Source organism: Mesoplodon bidens (assembly GCF_964165515.1).
Source record: "Mesoplodon bidens genome assembly, chromosome: X".
Classification (NCBI taxonomy): domain Eukaryota; kingdom Metazoa; phylum Chordata; class Mammalia; order Artiodactyla; family Ziphiidae; genus Mesoplodon; species Mesoplodon bidens.
In genome coordinates, this window is record NC_138163.1 from 128,679,249 (window position 1) to 128,705,023 (window position 25,775).

A 25,775-nucleotide genomic window follows, 5' to 3' on the forward strand; every position below is an offset into this window, starting at 1 on the left:
GACTGGGCCTCCCTGGTGGCGCAGTGGTTGAGAGTCCGCCTGCCGATGCAGGGGATACGGGTTCGTGCCCCGGTCTGGGAGGATCCCATATGCCGCGGAGCGGCTGGGCCCGTGAGCCGTGGCTGCTGAGCCTGCGCGTCCGGAGCCTGTGCTCCGCAACGGGAGAGGCCACAACAGTGAGAGGCCCGCATACCGCAAAAAGAAAAAAAAAAAAAAAAAAAAAAAAAAAAAAGTCGAGTGACTAATACGCTGGAATACTAAGCCTGGTGTCCTGATTTGATTAATCAAGGCTTGTTTATATTGGTTTAAGAACCTCTAAATTGAACCTGGGTTTGTTTCCAGATTATTTCTATCTGAAAAAAGAACATTACCACTTATTCCATAGCCTTAAAGGTTTGTCTTATGAACATATACTCAGAACTTTTACTTTTAAAAAAGATGTTGCAGGGCTTCCCTGGTGGCGCAGTGGTTGGGAGTCCGCCTGCCAATGCAGGGGACATGGGTTCGTGCCCCGGTCCGGGAGGATCCCGCGTGCCGCGGAGCGGCTGGGCCCGTGAGCTGTGGCTGCTGAGCCTGCGCGTCCGGAGCCTGTGCTCCGCACCAGGAGAGGCCACAGCGGTGAGAGGCCCGTGTACCGCAAAAAAAAAAAAAGATGTTGCATAGTATAAAATAAAAGAGGTATTCACAGATATGTGAATTCAGTAAGCCTTGAGAGTACAGAAAGTTTGAGGAAAAAATTTATCTTTATAAATATATTATAGTTTCTAATTTTTAACCCTGAAGATGGTCCATTTAGAATAAGTTATCTTAAAAATGTGCATGTTTTTGCAGTAGTATTTAAAAATAAGAAAATAATGACCTTTTATGTAACAGTTATGTTTTTTAAATCTATTTGAGTCTAAGTCCATGAGAAGAACTTTGCTTTTTGCCTAGAGCTCATCCTAAAAGCATGTTGGGTTAGGATTATAATAGGGCTTTGAATGCCATGCCAAGCCTTTTAGCAGTGGCTTGCACCCTTTTATCTGTATGTCATTCATACGTTCAATACACTGTTTCGCATCTGTCTTTCCAGGTGGTAGTTTAGGGATCATAGATCGTAGATCTGGGGGGTGCGGGGGAGTGGCGGTAGGTGCATGCAAAGCTTTTAAATTAAGGGGACAGTTACCCAGTCAAGTTTGTGTTTTAGAACAATAACTGAGGTAGCATAAATGAATGGATATATTGGAGTGGAGAGAGACTAGATTAAGGAAGACTGACTAAAGGGCTTTTTTTTTTTTTTTTTTTGGCGGTACGCAGGCCTCTCACTGTTGTGGCCTCTCCCGTTGCAGAGCACAGGCTCCAGACGCGCAGGCTCAGCGGCCACGGCTCACGGGCCCAGCCGCTCCGCGGCATGTGGGATCTTCCCGGACCGGGGCACGAACTCGCGTCCCCTGCATCAGCAGGCAGACTCTCAACCACTGCGCCACCAGGGAAGCCTTGATTAAAGGGCTTTTATCGCAACCTAAATGAGAGATGAAAGCCTGAATCATCGTAGTGGCAGTTGGATCAGAGAATTGGAAGAAAGAAATTTCTAAGTTAAGGAACTTGGTGATAGCATTAAAAGAACAGAATGTAAGGGGCCTGATTTTCCTAACTCATTACTTTATGAAGGTGCAACAATACATACTCCAAAGATTTTTGAAGGGGGCGGTTCTGTGACCTTTTACTTAGTGGTCTTACCACTAAGATCCTCCTTACTCCTGTCACACTTGGGTGTTGGTGAACAAGAGCATTGTGTTGATGACACATTAGTTGTGACATTTAATATTAAAATAACAAAATCCTTTCCTGGACAGACGGTAGTTTTGGTTGTTTTTAGTATTAAGAAATCTGAACACCTTTTGAAGTGAGTAGGTAGTAAAAGACAATGAGTTTTTAGATCTTTACCTCAGAATATATATATTTATAATATATAATGCTAAAAAAAGAATATATCATTTAGTGCTAAAAAAGGAAACTTTCTTAGAAGTCTTCTAAGAGGTCTGAGATGTCTGTGAGAAATTTGAAATAAATTAGTAGTCATACGTTTTGATGTAATATAACCAATATGTGTATTTCCTTTCAAGTAAAACGTAGTTTCATAAGTAAAAGCCACACCTTTGGTTACCCTGCCTGTCTTCTTTACTGATGAAGCTGAAACTACTCTGGGGTACCTATTGTCCCAGATATTCACATGAATTGCTTAACAACAAGCCAGGAAACTGTTTGGCTTCTGCTAGTTTGTATTATGATCTAGTATCTCCAGTTACTTCACTAATACTTCTTGAAATTCTCAAAAGCAATATCATCAATTTGATTTGAAAAAAAACCCCAAATGCCATAGAGGAATGTATTTATCTGTTGCTGCATAACAAATTACTCCCAAATTGAGCAGCATAAAACAACAAACATTTATTAACTTAAAATTTCTGAGGACCAGGAATTTGGGAGCCACTTAGCTGGGGTGGTTCTGCTCAGGAAAGCTTGACTGGAGCTGGGAGATGGGATCCCTGGAAGGCTCACTCACATGGCTCTTGGCAAAAGGCCTCAGTCCGTTGCTGGCTGTTGGCAGGAAGCCACAGTTCCTTGCCACATGTACATCTCCGCAGGGCTGCCCGAGTGTCTTAATGATACGGCAGGTGGCTTTCCCCAGTGCAAGTGAGCCAAGGAAGAGGTCACTGAGGAAACCACCATGCTCTGTCACCCAGTCTTCTGCTGTATTCTGTTGGCTGGAAGTGAGTCATAATGACCAGGCCTCACTCAAGGGGAGGAGAGTTCCTTCTTGATGGAAGGAATTTCAAAGAAATTTGTGAGCATATTTTATTTTATTTTTATTTTTTGGCTGCATTGGGTCTTCGTTGCTGCGCGCGGGCTTTCTCTGGTTGCGGCGAGCTGGGGCTACGCTTTGTTGCAGTGCGCGGGCTTCTCATTGCAGTGGCTTCTCTTGCTGCGGAGCATGGGCTCTAGGTGCGTGGGCTTCAGTAGTCGCAGCACGTGGGCTCTAGAGCGCAGGCTCAGTAGTTGTAGCGCATGGGCTTAGTTGCTGTGAGCGTATTTTAAAACCACATGTATTTGGAAGTTAGACAATAAGGTGCAGCATCTCCAATTCAAATGTAGATGCTGACTAATCTAGTCTGCTTTTTTTTTTTTTTTTTTTTTTTTTTGCGGTAGGCGGGCCTCTCACTGTTGCGGCCTCTCCCCCTGCAGAGCACAGGCTCCGGACGCGCAGGCCCAGCAGCCATGGCTCACGGGCCCAGCCGCTCCGCGGCATGTGGGATCTTCCCAGACCGGGGCACGAACCCGTGTCCCCTGCATCGGCAGGCGGACTCTCAACCACTGCGCCACCAGGGAAGCCCTAGTCTGCTTTTAAGTAGAATTGCCTCTAAATCAAGTCATTTCAATAAAATGCAGGCTATATTAAGTTAAATTTATAGATTAATGGTTCAGTGATATTTTTTTCTAATTGGACTACTGGTAGATTTTTATATTAAAAGAACAAAATCTAAGCCTTTGGAGTTTGCTTCTCATTTGAAAGAGGAAAACAATATTACTTCCTTGTACATGACCTAGTTTTCATTTATTTCTAAAGTACTTTATTTTCCTGGTGTAAGTGATCCACAAATAAGAGAAAAGAGAGAGTATGAGTTAGAGTTACTTATAGTGAGTGACGAGAGACATTTCAGCATTCACAGACCATTAGGTATGCAACTATTCTGATGTTTCTAAGATTAGGTACTGTATGAACAAGAGCCAGCCATGATGATAAGAATGATAGTAGCTAGCCTTTATTAGCACTTTCTATGTGCCAACTTCTATTTCAAGTGAGTTATATTAGCTAATTCCAGCACCTTGTGGGGTAGATACTGTTACTACACCCCATTACATAGATGTGGATGTGAGGCACGAAGGGGTTAAGTAACTTGCCATAGATCACACATCTAGTAAAAGGCAGGCCCAACATTCAGAGGGTGTTCTAAAGGTGCACGGTTCTTAGCATATGCTAAGCATTTGGTAACTGTTACAGGAGTGACTCAGCATATATAGCCACTGGATAAAGAGACATCAACATCTTTTTCTTACATGTTTTGTTACATGTGTTCAGTGGAGGGGGGGTTCCTTTGTTCTGTATTCTACTTTACTAATTCTCTCAAGTTGCCTTTCTTATAACCAGTGTTCAGAGTAAGGGAATGTGTGCCAGGACAGTGTAGTGGTTAAAAGTGTAGGTTCAGGGCTTCCCTGGTGGCGCAGTGGTTGAGAGTCCGCCTGCCGATGCAGGGGACACGGGTTCGTGCCCCGGTCCAGGAACATCCCACATGCCGCAGAGCAGCTGGGCCCGTGAGCCATGGCCACTGAGCCTGCGCGTCCGGAGCCTGTGCTCCGCACCGGGAGAGGCCACAACAGTGAGAGGCCCGTGTACCGCAAAAAAAAAAAAAAAAAGTGTAGGTTCAGGAGGCATTGGGCCCCTCTTCCAAATCTAGTGCCATTGCTGATTAGCTTTGTAAGCTTGGAAGAATTTTCTGACCTTTGTTAGACTACGGTTTTCTTGTTTATAAGATGGGATAATAAGAATACTTACTTTAAAAGAGTAGTTGTGAGCTTTAAGTGAAATAATGCATGTATTGTACCTGGCATATAATAAGCATTAATAATTATAGCTATTATTTAATTCTGTGTTGATTGTAATAATGATACTCTATTTTAATCCTCTTTTTTATAGAGGATCCTCTATTTTATAGATCCTCTATAATCTCTATTTTCTTCTACTTTGAATGAGGATAGTGACTTCCTTAGGGTGTAAAACTGCACTGTTTTTGCAAAGTAAGATTTAAGATTTATTTCTATTACTCTTATGGAGATTTTTTAAAGCCATGTTACAACATCTCCTGTTTTTCTTTCTGGGCTTTCATTTTGGCCATCGAGTCCGTTGGAACTCCTTTCTCAGGGAAGCAGGAACCCAAGCGCCTGGGCTGTGGGAGTGCCCTAATTTGAATCCTTGACTGACCTAGTTGTCATTGTAGAGGGAAGGGACTAAGGCCGAGAGGGAGAAACCAGATTAGGTCGGTAGGTTTGAGAGACAGAAGTAGCACCCTTAAGAAATTCCCTGAGCCAGAGAGAATGTGTGCAGTTCCTTATAATAGAGCACCCACACCTTTTAATAGATGCTGTTAACACATTCGGTTATCTTTTGTGGTGTGGTTATTTGCATTCTTTGCAAACTGTGTTTTTTAACGGCTGTACAGAAATAATATTTGGGATACAGTTTTTTGATAAGCGTGACATTGTTAAAATAGCATAAAAAGCTTAAAAATGTCAAAGTTTATATTTACCTATGTGATAGTTCTCTAACAAAAACATGTGTTTTCTTTTCAGCTCTGCCTACTGGATGGCAGTTTCCCTCATTTCATTTTTAGGTTTAGAAGCATCAACTGGAATCGATTTACATTTGAAAATTGGACTTGATACTGTGGCTTTACTAGCAAATGAGCAATGTCATCTAATGAACAAGAAAGGCTCTTCTGTTATAATGGAGAAGTCCTTGTTTTTCGTTTGTCTAAAGGAAATTTTGTAGATGAAGGGCCTACAAAAACACCTGTGTTACTACATGTCAGAAGAATGGTATTTGACAGAGGAACAGGAGTATTTGTTCAGAAATCCACTGGATTCTTTAGCATAAAAGAAGAATACTCTCATTTAAAAATTATGGGTTGCGACTGTGTTTCAGATTTCAGAACTGGAATTAATCTGCCTTATATTATGATACAGTGCATTAAAGAGAGTAACATTTTCAGATATTTTCTACTATTTCTTCACAGTACCAATAAATTTGAAAAGCGTTTGAGTTTTGAACTACACTATGAGTTGAAGGACAGCATAAGGGTCCTTAATGGCCCTTTAGTTTTATGGAGATGTGTCCAAACATTCTTTTATATCTCTTCCCAAACTGGCAAAGTTGTTACTATGTCCATTAAGTTTTCCTCTATTGAGTGGACAGGGGAGATTGAAAATGTAGGTATGGTTTTGTTAGGACGAAAGAGATGTTACTTATCTGAGGAAGGGTGTAACCCACAGCCTTCAAAATCAGATTATGCAACTTGGAATACTCAATTTTGTGTATACTCCCTTGAAAGGGGAGAAGTAATAAGTGATACATACATTATCCCTCCTGCTTATACCAGTGTGATAACATGTGTGCATGTCTATGCAACTGAGATTGTCAACAACCAGTTAAGAATGTCTCTGATTGCTCTTACTCAAAAGAATCAGCTGATTTCATTCCAAAATGGGACTCCTAAAAGTGTGTGCCAGCTTCCATTTGAAGATCCTTGTGCAGTTCAACTTATGGATTCAGGTGGAGGAGACCTCCTTTTCGTCATATCCTTTAGGGCCAGTGATGCTTGTGCTGTTTGGGAAAAGAACTTTCAGGTATGGTACTTTTTTCTTTTTTTCTTTTTTTTGTTTTTTTGCGGTACACGGGCCTCTCACTGTTGCGGCCTCTTCCGCTGCGGAGCACAGGCTCCGGACGCGCAGGCCCAGCGGCCATGGCTCAGGGGCCCAGCCGCTCTGCGGCATGCGGGATCCTCCCGGACCGGGGCATGAACCCGTGTCCCCTGCATCGGCAGGCGGACTCCCAACCACTGCGCCACCAGGGAAGCCCTGTTTTTTGTTTTTTGTTTTTTTTCAAAGAAGATGTTGGGGGTAGGAGTTTATTAATTAATTTATTTATTTTTGCTGTGTTGGGTCTTTGTTTCTGTGCGAGGGCTTTCTCTAGTTGTGGCAAGTGGGGGCCACTCTTCATCGCAGTGCACGGGCCTCTCACTATCGCGGTCTCTCTTGTTGCGGAGCACGGGCTCCAGATGCACAGGCTCAGTAGTTGTGGCTCATGGGCCTAGTTGCTCCGTGGCATGTGGGATCCTCCCAGACCAGGGCTCGAACCCGTGTCCCCCGCATTAGCAGGCATTTCTCAACCACTGTGCCACCAGGGAAGCCCCAGGTATGGTACTTTTAATCATTCAGTTGGCATAGTCTTAGACCTACTAAGCATCCCTGTGCTTCATAGGATTCATCCTGGAGTCTTATTATCCAAATCAATTTTTAGTGCTGCACTAAAAAGAAAATCATATATGTTACATCAGTCTTTTTTCTTAAAATTATCTGAATATTACTTGGTAAGGATTTTGCCTTGCGATTTTGAGTCATAAAACCCTTGAGTTGAGTTCCGGCAGAGAGCGCGCTAAGAAGCGGATCGCGGCCTTCTAGCCCGGGGCCCTCCAGGCCCTCCGGCCTCTGGTCGTCAGGTGAACTGGGGGGCCCCCGGGACAGGCTCAGGCTGTGTCTTGCCGAGCCCCAGAGCCCTCGCCACGGCCGCCCACTGGCAGGGCCCGAGCCCGGAAGCAGCAACGAACTGCTCCCCCACCACCACCTCCGCGACCTAATGGCGGCGGCCCCTCGGAGCCCAGATCCCACCTACCGCCGGGTCTCTTGACCTCACGCTGCAGGGGTTAGGCGAAGCCTCTGGCAGGCCACTGAGGACGTGGCGCCTTTGGGCGTCGGGCGTGGCAGGGCGAGAAGAATGGCGGCCACTGGAACACCACTGAGGGCTGTTAGAGCCTCGAGGGCCCGGGAAGAGGGGTCTACGTGGACGCCAGCTCAGCCACACTTAGGCCTTCGAGCCCGCGTGGATCTGGGACCTGAGGTGACCTCTCTGTCCCAGCTGGACGAGACCTCACCTCGTCCGGGCAGTGATGGACAAAGGCCTTAACGGGCCCGGAAAGTGAGCGGAGCCCCGGTCGACGACAACGGGTGGAACGTTAGCGGGTCATCGGGCGGTTGGTCGTCGTTCTATCAAGACCTCAATGTCGGAAGATGGAAATGGTAGAATAACGTACCACATGCGGCCAATAGGAAGTGCCCGCCACCCTTTGGGAAGATTTACTGGCCGTTTATGGAAGGCCTGTGTATATAATATGAAAAAGCTGCTCTCAACTTTCCCCCCAACCTTTCAAAAGAAAACTTTTCGCTGCATATAGGCCTTCTAGATGTGAAGAGGTTGCCGACGTATGATAGAGTTAAAGTCACATGTCTTGTAAATGCCCATTTGTTTCTTTAAAAAAACCGTAGAAAAGAAATGTCTTCTGGAAATGACTTTTCGAAATGGAGTTGTTTGACCACCTCTAGAGGCGACATCAGGAGCTACAGAGGTCCACGTTTGTTCAGTGGGTTAGAGGACATGGAATGGAAGACGTTGAGGAGGAAGAAGAGAAGGTTCTGTGCCAGACTGGTCACAGTTAGAAGACATTTGCATATTAGAACCATTGTTTTGTGTGTGCATTTTATTCCTTACTACTGTGTATGTAGTTGACAATAAGTACTTTTTTGAAATATCTAGTCTTTCTAGATGTTCTAAAGTGCCTGATATATGTTCAAAGTAGAGGTAGTAAAAAGACATTTTGTAAATATCTTTTTGTTAAAATTCGTATGAAATGTTTTGGGGGGGGAGGGGTGGCCAAACCACCTTTTTGAACAGTACGCAGTATGCACTGTGTTTGTGCACTGGTTCAAGGTCGAGGGGAGGAGAAGGAAGTGCAAAGAGCTCTGTGCCAGTGTGTTTGTCGTGAGGCAAGATTAACCATTGTCTTTTTTATGTTCCTGCATTTTGTTTCACTTTGCTGTGTATATAGTGTATATAATGGACAAATGAGTCCTAATTTACAACACCTAGTCCTTCTAGATGTTAAAGAGGTTGCCAGTGTATGACAAAAATAGAGTTAGTAAATAATACATTTTGTACATTTTGTGTTAAAATTTCTAGGAAAGATTGTCTTCCGAAAATTTGAGCATGATAGCCCTCTGGGTTGGTGGAGCGGGGAGAGAGAGAAGGGGGTTGGTCTTAGAATGGCTAGAATGCTGGTATTTTGAAGACACTTTCAGATTATAACTGTTACATGTGTGCAGTTCATTCAGTACTGCTCTGTATATAGTGGACAAATTAAGTCCTTATTTGAAACATCTAGTCCATCTAGATGTTTAGAAGTGCCCAACGTATGTTAAATGTAGAGGTAGTAAAATATCACTTCGTAAATATCTTTTTGCTAAAATTCACAGGAAGTACTGTCTTTGGGATTGTTAAATGTTAAACCACCTCTCTGAGCAGTATGCTATTGTCTATACTTGTTCAGTGGTTTGGAGGAGGGAGGGGAAGAATTGCAAAAGGTAATATGCTAGTGTGTTCATACCTGGACATTTTCAGACAAAACCATTTTTTGTATGTTCATTTTGTTTTGCTGTGTATATAGTGTATATAATGGACAAATTGAGTCCTAGTTTTGCAACATCTAGTCTCTAGATGTTAAAGGGGTTGCCAGTGTATGACAAAGTAGTAAAATGAGCACATTTTGTATACTTTATTGAAATTCATAGGAAAGCTTGTCTTCTGTAAATGACTTTTGGATATGAATTTGTTCAACCACCTCTAAGCATTACACATGTATGTACTTGTCCACTGGATTGGCAGTGGAGAGAAGGAAGTGAGGGAGAAAATGGTTCAGGCCAAAATGGTCATATTTAGAAGATACCTCAGATTATAACCATTGTTACATGTGTACAATTTTATTTAATAGTGCTGTGTACATAGTGGACAAGTAAGTTCTTATATGAAATATCTATTCTTTCTAGATGTTTAGAAGTGCTCGATGTATTTAAAAGTAGTTTTAGTAGAATAATGCTTCTTGTAAATAGCTTTTAAAAACTGTTGGGAAATAGTCTTTGGAAATGGAATTGTTAAACCCCCTCTCTGAACGGTGTACTCTGTGCTTGTTCATTGGGTTTAGGGAGGTGGGAGGGAAGATTGCAAAAGATGTTTTGCTAGCAGGTACTGGAACATTTCAGCTTATCCATTGCTCTATATGTTACATGCATTTTGTTTAACTTTATATATTTTGTATATACTGGACCAATGGGTCCCAATTTTATAATATCTAGTCTCTAGATATTAAAGAGTTTGCCAATGTATGACAAAAGTAGAGTTAGTAAACTAACACATTTTGTACACTTTGTGTTAAAAGTCATTGAAAGGCCGTCTTCTGAAAAGGGCCTTTGCAAGTGAAATTGTAAATCACATCTAAGTGACACCTGTGCCTGTACTTGCCCAATGTTGGATGGATGGCAGAAAGGAGGTACTGGGAGAAATGAAGTGTTCTAGATTAGAATGTTCCTATGTAGAAGACACTTTCAGATCTAACCATTGTTACGTGTGTGTAGTTTATTCAACACTACTGTGTATATAGTGGACAAACTTAAGTCCTTATTTGAAACATCTCGTCTTTCTAGATGTTTAGAAGTGCACAAAGTATGTTAAAAGTAGAGGTAGTGAAGTAACATATTTTGTAGATATATCCTTTTGTTAAAATTCGTGTGAAATACTGTCTTTTAGAAATGGAGTGATCAAAATGATCAAACCACCTCTCTGAGCAGTACACATTATTTTATTTGTGCTGGTTCAGGGAGAAAGAAGAAAGTATAAAGGGCTTTATACAAAGACTAATCATTGTCTGGTGTGTCTCTGCGTTTTGTTTTACTTGGCTGTGTACATTACATAAAGGACAGAGCGTCCAAATTTACAACATCTAGTCTTCCTATATGTTAAAGAGGTTGCCAGTGTATGACAAAAATAGCCAATAAATACACTGTGTACACTTTGTGTTAAAATTCATAGGAAAGACTTCTGAAAACAACTGGAGGAAGTAAAATTGTTAAAATCCCCTCTAAGCATTACAGATGCTTATTATTCTTGTCCACTGGGGTGATAGAGATGAGAAGAGGAAGCTTCTAGGCCAGAGTGTTCCTGTTTAGGAGACACTTTGTGACTATAGCCTTTGTGTGCAGTTTCTTCAGTGCTACTGCGTGTATACATAGTGGACAAACAAATCTGTATTTGAAACATCTAATCTTTCTAGATGTGTAAAAGTGCACAACATATGTTGAAAATAGAGAGTTAAAAGTAGCACCTTTTTTTTTTTTTTGCGGTACGCGGGCCTCTCACTGTTGTGGCCTCTCCCATTGCAGAGCACAGGCTCCGGACGCGCAGGCTCAGCGGCCATGGCTCACGGGCCCAGCCGCTCCACGGCATGTGGGATCCTCCCAGACAGGGGCACAAACCCGCGTCCCCTGCATTGGTAGGCAGACTCGACCACTGCGCCACCAGAGAAGCCCAAAGTAACACCTTTTAAGTATTCTTTTTCTGTTAATTCACAGGAATGGTTGTATTGGGGGAGTGGAAATTGTTAAACTTGAGTCTTGGAGAGTAAGCTGACTATTCACTGGGTGGTGGGGAGGCGGGAAGCGGACAGGGAAGGAAGTACAGAGAAGGGATCTGTGCCCATGAGTCTTTAGACAAGTTCCGATTGTCTAACCATTGTTCTATTTGTGTGTTTTAGTTAATATTGCTGTGTATTAAAGAATAAGCAAGTCCTAATGCCCAAAGTATATTAAAAGTAGAGGTAGTAAAATAACCCCTTAATAAATGCCCTTTTGTTGGTTTTTAGGAAGGGCTGTGTCTTCTGGGAGCGTCTATGTTAATCCACCTCTTGGAGCTAGATATAGTCCTGTACTTAGTCGCTGATATGCTGGAGGAGGAGGGTGAAGGGAAGGGCTCTTAGCTAATATCTCCATATCTAGAAGACAGTTTTAGGTTATAACCATAGGTCTAAATGTGCATTTTTGTAAAGAACCAGTGCTTATTATGGACAAGGTTCATTCATTATTATGCAACATCTAGGCTTTTTAGGAGTCCTGAGGTCACAGTGTATGATAAAAAGTAGAGCTAGTGAATTAACCAATTTGTAAATATCTTTGTTATAATTGGTAAAAAAAAAAAAGTAGCATCTTGGACATGGAATTGTTAAGCCATCTGAGAAATGTACACCAGGACTTGTTCATTAGGTTGGCAGCAGAGAGGCAGAAGGCAGTATAAAAGGGAGGGAAGTATGTGGATGTGTTCCTTTTTATATTTTGATGATAACCATTGATGTGTGTGCATCTCTTAGCTGTACTATAGGAATACATTGTTAAGTAATTCAGTGGAAACATACCTCCTTGCTAATACTTTAATAGTTTAGATCAGATAATGAATCCTCTTAAAAGCATTATACTTTGGGTACTGTGTTGCTTTATGTCTCATTTTTAATTGAACGTTAAGGGAATGTAGTATTTTAATCATAACTCTGCCAATATCTTTATCTAGAGGCCTGTTGCCATTTTTGTCTTTTCTGAAGTTTTTGTCGCCAAGAAAGGATTACATTTTTTTTCCTTCCAGATTGAGTTGGTGTAGTGTATTTTTGTTTATCAAAATACTCATAGCTTTGGGACTTTCAAATGGTAAATATTCATGATGTGTGAAAAAGCATGATACATAACTCTATGATCTTAATTACATAAAAATGGGTGCTTAGTTGTGTTTAAATACACAAACGAGACCTAGAAGGACACATCAAATGGTAAACTGCTTGTGATGATGGGTGACTTTGTTTTTTGCTTCTTGTGTTCTTTGGTTTCCTATTATGCACGTGTTAACTTTTAAGAAATAAATGTTATTTTGAAAACCTTAAAAAAACAAAACAACAACAAAAAAAACCTTGAGTTTTTGGAAATACATAAATACATAACTACAATTATTATCTATTTATTTGTCTTTTACTATAACTTTCTAATTTTCATTAATTGGTAATAATTGGCTTTGTATTTTTACTTAGAATAAGATCATAAACCTTTCTAGAAAACTCAAATCAGTTGTTGAGGTTTTTAAAAGTTGGTCATTATCGTTTTAAACTTAAAATGAAATCTAGAGGAATTCCTTGAAATCTATCATTGTCCCTTTAGAGACAAATAATTGTTCTCCAGAGAAAAGTGATGTGTTAATTTTTCTAAAAAAACCGTTGCTTAGAGAATTTCATTATGTTACATTTTGAAACTCAGAGTTGTCCTTTGAGCAAGCATTCACATTTTATCTACATGTAGTCATGTCTCTTAATGTAAGGTTGGGAAATTGCTTTAAAATACTCACTGGTATTGAGCATTCAATAACAAGTAAAAAGGTGCAGAAAATGAAAAGGAAATTGGAGGATTGTAACTGTGTGTCTCCGATAATATTTCTCTGACCCTGGTGTTTTGTTAACATTGCGTCCTCCTGGCTTAAGATGTTTCTCAGCACATTCATTTATGTGGTGTGAAGTGTTTATAGTTTAAGATCTTCCAAAGTAGTTTTTTTAGTACATTATACAATCTTTTAAGTTCTTGTGCTGCTTTGGGAAAAAAAGCAGATACTGCCTTATTTGATGTGCCCTGTCAAGTTAATTAGAAGCTCAATTAAAATTTCTATCACAGGACTTCCCTGGTGGTCCAGTGGGTAAGACTCCGTGCTCCCAATGCGGGGGCGGGGGGGGGAGGGGGGAGTGGCCCGGGTTGGATCCCTGGTCAGGGAACTAGATCCCGCATGCTGCAACTAAAGATACCACATGCCACAACTAAGAAATTGTCTCTGCAAGTTTTGACAAGTATCTATGTAGCATGCATTTCAAAATTGAGATCATTGTCAAGTATATGTGAAACAGATAGTGGTGTGTTGTAGATAGAAAGAGGCTAATATGTTCTAGAGGTGCGATGTTTGATACGGTAGCCACTAGCCCCAGGTGGCGATTCAACATTTGAAATGTGGCTGGTGTGAATTAGAATGTGCTGTCCATGTCAAATACACACCAGATTTCAAAGGCTTAGTAAAAAATGGAAATAAAAGATCTCTTTAATAATTTTTATTGATTATATTGAATTGAAATAATATTTTAGGTAGATTAAATAAAATAAGTTTCACATTTTTACTGCTACTAGAGAACTTTCTTTTATGGGCTACTGGAAAATTTAAAGTTATATATGTGCCTTGCATTTGTGGCTCACGTATATTTCTTTTGGATGGTGCTATTCTAGAGCTAGAGATTGCAAGCGTGTGTGTGGATGCATGCGTGCACAGCTCTATGGTGTTTGCGTGCTGAGCACATTCTTATTACCAGTGTCTCTTCACGTGGTTCATTATAGTCCATGCTATTCATGGTGGGGCAGTGGGAGGAAGGGGGGATATGAGTTTACAGCTTTCTCCCTGCATGAGTGAAATATCACTGCTTTGGAATTAACCTTATAGGTGAAAGATTGATATTTCATTATATAGATTGAAAGTCTTATGTTCTTGCTCTAATGCAGGCTACCCTCCACCTAGAGGATGATGTATCCATGCGGGATTCTACGTGGGAGTTTCAGCTTTTCTGCCTGAGGGAGAAGGGATTTCTGATCCCCATGGTGTTAGTTTTCTAGGGAACCAATCTGGAAGGTTTCAGCTTTATGGATCTTTAAGAAGTTGTCTTCTGTTTTAAACTTGGGATCTCACGTTCTTGTATAAACTTAAGAAATCATTTCATTAGGCTAGGATGATTCTAGGTGCCCTACGATTAGGATCCCTCCCCTTCTGTGCCCCTCATAATGACTATGTTCTGTCCTACCAGAGTTTAGGGTATTAATTAATTTCATATGGACTCTTAAACGTTATTCTGCTTTGAGAGCTCTTAAAGCGTTTGCTAGTACCGTCTAGTTACCTAATGCCACTGAATTGCTTGTTTAATTGGTTTGATCATAAATAGATATCCACTAAGGCTTATGGGAGTGAGGGTCATCCTTAAATTAACCGGTTAGAGAAAGAATCTTCACTAGAGTTAGTCATGAGAAGTGTTAGAATTTATAAATTATAAAATTTTAATATGGAAATCAAGAACGTGACAGTCCCTGGACAAATGTTGATAAAGAAATTTCAGCACCTTGCTATTTATAAATTGTTGACTCCTTATGTCTTCTCATCTCCCAATATCTTTATTTTAGTTTAGTTTTCAGTGTTTACCCTACCATTTTCATTGCTTGTTTGTAAGATTGAAGATGACAAATTAGAGCTACGTGCAACAAAAGGATTTAGCTTACTTCACATCTGATTTTTTTCTTTCTCTATTCCTTCTTTAACACTCTTTCAGGTTGCTGCTAAGTGGGAGAAAGTTAGCTCAGTGCTGATAGATGACTTTCTTGGAACTGGAACTGGACAAGTACTGCTACTTTTTAAGGACCCCTTGAATTCAGATTGCCTCAGTTCCTTTAAAATAACAGACCTGGACAATTTAAACTATTCAGTAAGTTCTGTTTACTTTTTATGCATTACTTAAGAACATTTTAGAAAATTTGAGCACTTTAAAGCTTTTGAGTTACCCTTTAAATATTTTTGATTTCATACTTAAAGTAAGCTTTTAGAACTTTAAAAATGCATACATTGAATCTTTTACATAGTACATTGACTCTTCTTTCAACAAATGTTATACAAATTGACTTCTTAAAAATATTTATTTATTTTTATACAGCATGTTCTTATTAGTTATCTATTTTATACGTATTAGTGTAGGTGTTTTTGTTATAAATTTGGAATATAGTATATCTGGTATTCACTCAAGTGACAATAATACTGTAAATTAACTTTATCGTTGCTTCTGAAAAGCACATTTTATCCTAATAAACATGATAATATTGGATTAATTAAGGAACAAAATAAAGTGAAACTGCTTTACTAAAAGAAGTAACCGTTCATAATATCTTAATATTTTAAGCATAAGGAAAATAATACTCTGGAAGTTTCAGATCTATATAAAACATCTCTGAGCCTCACTTTTTTTTTTCTGTTTTTTTTTCCCATTAGTAAAATGAGAATACTTCTTATTTTCTCTAGTTATGGGATTTTATAAAAGCCTAGTAAGCTGATACTTTTTGAAGCAGTATACAAATGTTAGGTGGGTGGTAATAGTGGAAATAATAATTTTTTTTCTAGTTATGAGAAGATGAGGGGGAAAATATGTATCTTATCTTTTATATAACAATGTGTATTGTGGCACACTGCCTTTTGGATAAACTTTAATTGTATTTTGTTAATCTTAAGAATGTTCAATTTGTTTCAAAATTTCAGTTTTAGTGTATTGTTTTATTTATTAGAGTGAAACATTGGATTACAATGAAGATGACTTATTTGACGGCAAAAAGAATTATTTGGTGGTTCCACCTCTGGAAAGAAGATTGAAAGTTAGTGTCTGTTTGCTTTCTGCTTTTGCTTTTCTGGATTACTGCTGTTCTAAATGAAGGAAAGAACATTGAAAGAAAGGTCCTTAAAGTATAAGAAACTGAGTGATTGGGAGGGAAAATATGGTACAGGTATCCCCTGCTTTTTGAAAGTTCGCTTTACGCCGCTTTGCTTTATGCCACTTTGCTTTTACGAAAGACCTGCGCTAGCACCTGTTTTTGCTAACCGAAAGAAATCCAAAGAGGACTTTCGCTTTTATGAAAAAAGGCGAAAGCGAAAATAGCGTTCAGCCTTTGTTTTGCGACGAGCCGTTACACCGCGCATCCCGAGAAGCGAGAGTAGCCCCGCCAAGCTCCTTCCTGGGGACTGAGTTCGGCCTCTCAGCATCCAGCTGCCATAGCTTTGACCTGTGTCTGTGAGCACCCGTGCTTTATCTCCCATTTATTGTGTGCATCCCTTAGCAAGATATGTCCTAAGGTAATTGCTTCTTTGCTTTACATCATTTCATAATGGCTTTCAAAAGGTTTCATAGGCATGCTCTACTTTTGGGTAGTGGGGAAACCTGTATTTCAAAGGATCTATTTCCTTTTTTGGTACCTCTGTAAAAGCTATTATGACATTACTTATAAATGTGTCATCTAAACATGGTACCTTTTTGTCATAAGATTATGTAAATTTAATAAGCCTTATAAGATAAAATAGAGGCTGACTTTTGAAAACACATTCTTCCTGGTTTTTAGGATCAGTATACCATAAAGGAGCAGCAGGTGTGATGAATCATGACATGTTCTAAACATGATCAGTTTACCTTCAAGTTTTCCATACAAAGCTCTCTAAAAAAGTTTTTGATTTTTTTTTCCAAATGTACGAAGGTAACACACATTCCCTGTAAAATACTCAGACTCTGCCAAGAAATATTCGAGACACTAACAATTACCTATGATTCCACTTCTGTGATATAACCAGTTTTAACACTCTGACTTGCATATTCTTGTTGATGTTTTTAATGAATATATGCAAGTTTACATGGAAATGTGATTATAAGATGCCTGTTCTTATGTAACCTGCCTTTTTTCATTCATAAAAATTTTCCAATATACAGAAAATTCATAGAATAAAACAGTGATTATCTCTAGTCCCCATGTAGATTCAACTATTGTTACTTTATAAAAAATCACATTTGCCTCATCCGTTTCTGCTTCTGTGTGTGTGTATGTACATGTATTTGTACATTTTTGCAGAACCATTTGAAAGTTGCAAATATTCTAATACTTCACTCCTATGTGTTTTAGCAGGAATCTCCTAAAAATAAAGACATTCTCCTATGTAACCCCGATACCATTATTCACTTAGAAAGTTAGTATAATAATCTCTTAATCTTATTTACTATTCAGTCCATATTCAAATGGCTTCAATTGCCGCAGAAATGTTTTATATGGCTGCTTTTTTCAGGATCCAATCAGTTTACACTTGCACTTGATTATTATATGTCTCATTGGTCTTTTCATCTAGAATTATGCCCTCTCCCCGTTTTGAAAAAAGTGACACTAATGAGGAGGCCAGGCCAGTTGTCCCTCCTTTCTGATTTGTCTGTTTCCTTGTGTTGTCATTTATCTTTTTCCTTTATCCCTGGCAAACTTTTTTGGTGAAGGGCCAGATAGTAAATATTTGTACTTTGCAGGCCCTTTAGAAGTTTTTTTTTGCAAGTATTTTAATATTGAAGTGAATTCAGTAAATGCTTAGTGAACACATATTAGATGTGAATGTGAACAGTAGATAAATCAAACATAATGGACATAGAACCATAAAGGAAAAGCTTGATTACATTAAAAACTTCTGTGCTCCAAAGTAGAATAAATAAAAAGACAAATTATATAAAAAGAAATTGGAACATATTTGACAAAGGATTAATTTTCTTAATATAAATAGGCATTCTAAAACAGTATTGTTTTTTTGTTTGTTTGTTTGGTTTTTTTGCGGTACGCAGGCCTCTCACTGTTGTGGCCTCTCCCGTTGCGGAGCGCAGGCTCAGTGGCCATGGCTCATGGGCCCAGCCGCTCCGCGGCATGTGGGATCTTCCCAGACCGGGGCATGAACCCGTGTCCCCTGCATTGGCAGGTGGACTCTCAACCACTGTGCCACCAGGGAAGCCCTAAAACAGTACTGTTGAGTATGTAAAGTGGTCCAACCTCCTCAGAAGGAAACTTGTTATAGCTATTAAAATGTGAATTGCACATATCTTTTTACTCTTGCAGTTTCACTTGTAGAAATCTGTTCTAAACGTATACTTATACATGTAAGCAAAGCTGATTTTACAGGAACGTTTAAGTAGTATTAATAAACAAAGTTCAATCAAAATCTAAATATCCATCATTAGGAGTACGGTAAATAAATTATGATATAACTGAACCATGGAATAGTATGCAGCTGTCAGAAAGATTAAGGTACCTCTTTATACTGATTTTTAAATGATGCCAAAATAATTTAATTTATGAAAGCATGACTTTTAGAAATTCCACTTCTGGTAATATGTCATTTAATTTATTTGGATCAACTCTGATAATAAAAACAACTTAAAATGATAGATGGAATATGTTTTTAAAATCTTCTTAAAAGCTTCAAAAAGCTGAAAATATAAGAATAAATTAGCAGGCCAAACTCTAAAGGCTGGAACCCAGGGAGACAAGCAGAACGCTGATGCTACTATCGCCCTGGGAGCATTTGTATTTAACATAAAGCAAGAGTGCCCTAGTCACCTGGCAGAAACAACATAAAATCCTCTCTAGGAATACACATTTATCCTAGGTCTCTTCTGAATCTCACAAGTAATTTTTTAAAGAAAATGAGCCACCTACAGAATAACTAAGCACGTGAAGAAACAAGGCATCATGATTAATTATTCACAGAAAATAACCATTTCTATAAACTAAAAATAAATTGAAATTAAAAAAAACAGATGAGTTTAACAGTTGACTCAGAGATGTGGAGCAAATAAGCAAACTAGACTGTTAGAAAAATTATCTAGAAGGTATCAACAGAGACAAAGAAGGAAAATATGAAAGAAACAGAGAGGGAAGGCAGGGACATTCGAAGGCAGGGACTAAGAGATAGCTGAGCGTCCATGTTGTTTCAAGTATCCACATGTTACCCCTAGCTCTCAACGTGGCTCAAAACATTTCTAAGCGCTGGAAGGCCTTTTAGAGATGAACAAATCTACCCTCTCCGCCATTTTGCATGCAAGGAAGCAGATGGAGAGCCAGAAATGTGAGGTGGCTTGCAGAGCTAGAGCTAGAGTTGAGCTCACTGTTCTTTCCCCTATGCATTTTATTTTCCAGCCACTTGTTGGAGGGGATAAGGAGAGGCCAGGACCTTGGAGACACTTGTGCATATGTACAGGAATGTTCACAGCAGCATTGTTTGTAATGCTCCACAGCTGGGCATAACCCAGCTGTCCATCAGTGGGAGGAAGGAGAGGGGAACTGGTGTAGTGAGCCGATGGGATGCTACAGAGCAGTGAAAGGCATGAGCTACAGCTACTAGCGACAAACAGGTGACTCGAAAAGCGATTACATACAGAACGATTCCACTTATAAAAGTTCAGAAGCAGAACACACACACAAACTAAACATATTCTTAGGAGTTCATATGAGGATGGTAAAATGATGAAGACCAACAAGGAAGTTATCCTGAAAGGCCAGGGTAGTGTTGCCTCCGGCAGAGAGAGGTTCTCTATTGGGGAGGGCCCGTGGGCTGCTCCTAAAGTGCTGCTTTTTTGACCTGGGTGTGGTTCCAGGGGTATCTACTTCATCATTAGTCTATGAACTGCTTTTTTGTCTTGCACACTCTTCTGCACGTATGAAAGGGATCACAGTAAGAACAGGAAAGCAAGATTCGGTGTCACGCAGTGCAGTGTGCTCCTCTATTTGGTTTGGGGTAGCTTTTGTTTATGGGGAGGAGAATGAAAGCATACCTTAACATATACATGGAAAAGTTCTGGAAAGGTAAGCAATCTTTTGGCTGTGCAAATGGGATTGAGGGTCTAGGAAGGAAGGTGAGATGTCTTTTTATGTTGTTTAAATTTGTTATCATGGGCTTCTTTTCATAATTTTATAACAAAACTGGTAACAACATAGAATATTTAAGTAGTCTAATGACACACAATTTATTCCTGGAGTGGGGGTCATGTTGAAGAGAGTGGGGAAGAGAGGCCACGGGTAATTTCTGAGGGTGCCCTCATTGTCAGTCTGCCCGTGTAGCCTCCTCTCCCACTCCCTGCCCCTCCAGCAGCCTCAGACTTGGCTCTCCACCCCAGACAGGTACATCTCACGGCCCCACAGTCGTGAGTTACTCGGCCAATGAATGAAGGAACGTGAATGACGTGGAGCCCTCAGAACTAGGCTAACAGATGAAGTTTTAAAACGTTAGGTAGACACTTTACATACTTTGTGCACCGAGGGAAGATAGAATTCAGTCTTTACTCTCCAACTTCTATTCATTGATTAAAGGAAAAAGAATTTATCTGCCTTAAAATGTAATTTAAAAGAAAGGCAAATACAGGCTGCATCTTGTTTTTTTTCAGTCTAGAAGAACATGTTATATTAAAAGCTGAATTAATACTTAAACAGTCTCAGATATCCATCTGAAATGAAACAGCTTCTAAATGTTCAGTGACGTGACTCTTTAAATTTTCAGGAGTAAAATATATTTCATGAATGTTTCATCCTTAGTCCTGAAATCTATTTATCTGGTATAATAAAAGGAACGGTTTGCTACATGCCCAGTTCAGAGCCAGTTTTTACCCCCGGTAGTTAAGACTGGACCCGAGCACCGAGTTTATTTGCACAATTAACGTGTGACAGTTTGGGATCTGTTAACATGTTACCTTTAAAATTTTGCTATAAAGGTCATATGAACAGAGGATTTCAAGCAGTATCAAATCAAAAGTAAGCATTTCTGTTCATAATGATACATCTTGCTTTTTGAAGCAGAAATTATTTCAACAAGAAAAACAGTTTTCTTGTTGGAGTAGGAGTGTTGGTAGGCCTTGCTTTTTATTAATATTGATTGGACTTATTCATATTCGTATTGAGTCATTACTTACTCAGTAGTGAAGCAGATGCAAATACATTGGCATTCTCTCAATTTGATATATAAACTATTATAATTACTTGCTGTGTTTATTTTCCTTTGTAATTAGAGACTCAAAATTTGTAAATAAAATAATTTTGCTCTGAGACGTATTCTTTATTTGTCTATAGAAAAATGAATTAATAAGCAAATTTGGAGAATATACTTACTGAATTATTGGTATGTTCGGTTTCATTTGAAATTATATCTCTGGCAATGATTTTTCTTTATACTCTACAGGTTGGTTTGGTTTCTGTTCAGGAATTACAGCAGCATCTCTTGCTTAAGGAAAAAATTATTTCAAAATCTTACAAGGCTTTAATGAACCTGTTTCAAGGGAAAGATGATAGTACATCAAGTGCACAGGAGGTAAAGTTGATCATGTGACGGTTTTATCATTTTATGAATTAAAAACCTATAAGCTATTGAAGAGTTCTTTAAATTAGAATATTGGAATATATTAGAAAATGATGCTCAATGGATCAAGAAGCAAAGTGGCAGGGATTATGTAATGGTGGGCTTTTATGACATTGAAAATTATTTGGTTAAAAAGCCAATATTTTACCACTTTGCAAATTATTCTGTAGGATATTAAAATCTCATTTATCAGGAACCTCGGAGAACAAGTCCTTTTGTTTAAACAAGGTTTAAATATTAAACTGTTTTATTTGTATAGTTTGAATAGAAATTACTCCTAAGTGAATTACAGCTAACCCTTGAACAACATGGGGGTCAGGGGCGCCGACCCTACACGCAGTGAAAATCCACAAGTAACTTTACTGTGGGCCATCTGTATCCCTGGTTCCCCATCTGCAGATTCACCCAACTGGGGATCGAGTAGTACTGTAGTATTTACTATTGAAGAAAATCCACATATAAGTGGACCTGCGCAGTTCAAACTCCTTTTGTTCAAGGGACAATTGTATATGTTTTCTGACTTCTTAAACAGAATATACTGAGTATTATTTTACCTTGTATTAATGGCGACATAATTTCATCATTAATATAATTATTCTTTTAGTCTGTTGCGTGGTTCATTTCTAAGGATATTTATTCCTCTACTTAATGTCCCTAAATTGCTATGCTCTTCTAGTCCTCATATCGGCTTTTTATAATTTTACTCTCGTTTCCCTTGTAGTTGACCATCGTAAGAACCTCTTCAGGTACCTTGCAGTTACTTATGCCAGTATAGTAATGTAGAAAGTGAGCAAAAACTGCTTTGACTTCATAAAAAATAGGATTTATGCACATTCGTTCCCTACAGAGAAAGATAGCATAACAGAGTTACAGATAAATCAAGAAAAGCTCGACATAGATACACTTGAAGTTGCATTTTCTTCCCTGAAGTCACTTTAGTGCCTTGCTTTGACTTCCTTTAAGATTTACTGTTCTTGTAATGCTCTTTGCCTTGTGTCTGTATTTCGGTCTTAGCCATATGATGATTTTGGCCCAAAATATGATTCCATTAACGTAAAAAACAAAAGCACATCGTCTTGCATTTCTGTATTACTGTTCTCATCTCCTGGGAAACCTCATGCGAGTCCTTGTAGAAAGTCACTGTTCAAAGTCTTCCCATTTCCCTTCCCCACTTGACCCCGGTGATTTTGCCAGTGTTAGAAAAGGGGAAGAAATGTTAGAAATTAATGCATTGAAGCCACTGCGTGCAAGGCACTGTTTTGGGCCCTTTACATTGTTAACTTTAAGAGCAATTCTGGCAGGTAATAAAAATTTCTGCAGGTTTCAGGTGAATAGCCTGCCTCAAATCTCACAGCTACTGGCAGAAGTGTCAGATTCCTAGGAACATGTTTTGTTCACTGTAATGTAAGTGTCCATATCTTTTTTCAGTAATTACCACATAGAGGGGCAGTATAGAGTAATGGTTAATGTGCAACATGGGCTCTGGAAGCAGTTGCCTCTGGTTCAGATTCCAGCTCTGAGTCTTGCTAACTGGGTGACCTGGGGCAAGGTACCTGACCTCCCTGTGCCTCAAGTTTCCTTATCTGGAAAATGTAGATAATAATACTACCGACCTAGGGTACTAGAGTTATTGTGATGGTTAAACAAATTGACGCATGAATGGCATTTAGAACAGTGCCTAACATATAGCAAGCATTCAGAAAGTGTTGTGTATTATTATTATGATTACTCCTCCTCCTATTTCCATTTCTATTATAAATCCATATGTGTGCAGAAATAAGTGAGTGTGGCCTGGACCTTAAGAAGAAAATTTTAGCATCAACTATACTAGAATTTTTTTTAAAAAAGGAAAAATAAAAGAAGAAAATTTTAGCAATAATCGATGAGCTGTCCTAAGATAGTTTAATCACTGTTATTCATACAAAAGTTTCCAGTTACAGTTTAGAGTTAGTCACTGCTAAAATAAAGATTGGATTGTTCTCAGCATGCCTTGAGCACATATTGTGAGATTAGTGTTCAAAATGGACTCCAGGTTTACATCCCTGCTGGCTCTGTGTTGGGTACCCAGAGCCCTGTTTACAGTCAGGCCATGCTTCTTAATCCAAGTAGATGGTTAATTATATGTTTTATAAGTTTTATTTTAGTGAATTATGTATAACCTATAATATATTATTTATGATAATTTATTTTAAAATATGTAAGCCATAAGGCCCAGCCAAAAGCTGGTTTACATTATTTTTTTAGTTTTGCTACATTTGGCAGGTTGTTTTTTTTTGTTGTTGTTGTAATCAGTTATTTAAACATTTTTCCATAAGGAATGTCTTGCCACTCTTTGTGGTGAAGAAGAAAATCCTGTCTATACCTTTGATGAAAAGTTATCAGATAATTTTCAAGATTCAGAACAGCTAGTAGAGAAGATATGGTATCGTGTAATAGAAGATAGCTTGGTTGTTGGAGTGAAAACCACATCTTCTTTGAAGGTGTAAGTAAATTCTAACATGATAACATTATCTTGATGCTCTACAACAGCACTGTCCAACAGAAATATAGTGCATGGAGGTATTTCATTCTAAATAATTGCCAAAATCGACTCTTTTAAAAACTTAGTCGTTTTTTTTTTCTTGTTTAAGAGGAAAGGAGAAAAATCTACCTCAGAAATAAAATACAAGCATTACTTTACCTTCCCTTTCTCCTAAAAAAATTACTTCCTTAAGTCCAGCATATTTATAATGTCTTTGCTTTCCTATTTCAAGAGAAGTGCTATTACAGAATCTTTAAAAATATGTTTGGCTTTTACACTTAATTTTCTGATATATTTTACATTTGAAATGATGTTTCCTAGGAAAGGAGAGAATAAAACTTTTTGGTTGTTGTTTGTATGGCATTTAATCATCTGTTTGATTTTAAAGAATGAGCTTTTAGAGTAAACAGAGCTCTGTATTTTTTACAGGTCCCTGAATCATGCGACTTTATCGCTGTCAATGGATCAAGCCCCTAACTCCAGCTTTCTGCTCATTAAGTGTCAAAGTAGGGTGATCAAGTTGAGTAGGAAATGTTCGCCAGTACCAAGCTCAGTGCCATATGAAACAGGATCAGAGGTAAAAAAAATCAAGTTGAGTGTTGATAGTGAGGAAGAAGAAGGGAAAGAGGAAAGCATTGTTTGTGTACAACCATCTGAGAAAGAGTGTGTGCAGATGATTACTGCTGTAACATCTCTTTCGCCACTTTTAGCATTCAGTAATTTTTGCTGCATTGTGCTGCTACAAATTAGAGAGAGAGAGAATGATAACCATTCTGCAGCTCGTTATGTTCAGTGTGGCAGAATTTTTTTAAGTCTAGAAGATCTTTCAAGTGGGAAATACCTGCTGACATTTCCAAAGAAGAAACCTATAGGTAATTTTTGTGGGTCCTTTTTTAATCATATACCTAATTGAATCAGAAAATTTTAAGAACTCCCTTTCTGTGATAATGGGCCGAGTTTAATGACAGCACTTGTGACATGTTTTTGCCATAGAACACATGGAAGATCTCTTTGCGCTTCTCACGGCCTGGCAGAGAACTTGTTTTCAAATCATATCACCCAGCTATGCTCTGAATTCAATGAAGGTATGGCTCTTAGAACACATGGAATGTGAAGTTATCAAAGAATTTCCAGAAATTTGCTTTTGCAAAAGGCCAGGAAGCTTCTATGGGACACTCTTCAACTGGAAACAAAGAACACCATTTGAAGGGATTTTAATAGTCTATTCCAGGTAATGCACATCAAATTGGAATTGGTCCAGGGAAGTGTGTGTGTGTGTCAACAGGGATCCCTGTGGTAGTGTTCTGTACCATTATGGGACATGTCCAGGTCATCGCCTGGTACAACGTGAATGAACAGGTGGTCTCATTTAGAAACTGAAGCCGTTTTGATTTTATGTTTGTTTTTGGCTTTTTGGTGGGGTTGATTAGGGCCTAATAATGACTTTAAGATTTCCCCTTACTGCTCCCCCACAATGAAGTTTTAAAAATATAATTTTGATCTTATTACTCAGAGAAAGAACTTTAATCAGGATAACCTGATTAATAC

At 39.0% G+C, this 25,775-nt stretch overlaps 1 protein-coding gene across 3 annotated transcripts in view; it reads left to right on the forward strand.

Annotated features, from left to right (window-relative positions):
* Positions 1-25,775, forward strand: part of FANCB (FA complementation group B) — a 41,835-nt gene that overhangs the window by 2,351 nt on the left and 13,709 nt on the right. For all 3 annotated transcript variants that reach the window (XM_081221418.1, XM_081221416.1, XM_081221417.1), the window contains exons 2-8: positions 5,389-6,441; positions 15,078-15,230; positions 16,078-16,164; positions 21,530-21,658; positions 24,022-24,188; positions 24,657-25,099; positions 25,221-25,458. In XM_081221418.1, the coding sequence (XP_081077544.1) occupies positions 5,506-6,441; positions 15,078-15,230; positions 16,078-16,164; positions 21,530-21,658; positions 24,022-24,188; positions 24,657-25,099; positions 25,221-25,458 (2,153 nt within the window). In that variant the 5' untranslated portion in view covers positions 5,389-5,505. The remainder of the gene's footprint in view (positions 1-5,388; positions 6,442-15,077; positions 15,231-16,077; positions 16,165-21,529; positions 21,659-24,021; positions 24,189-24,656; positions 25,100-25,220; positions 25,459-25,775) is intronic.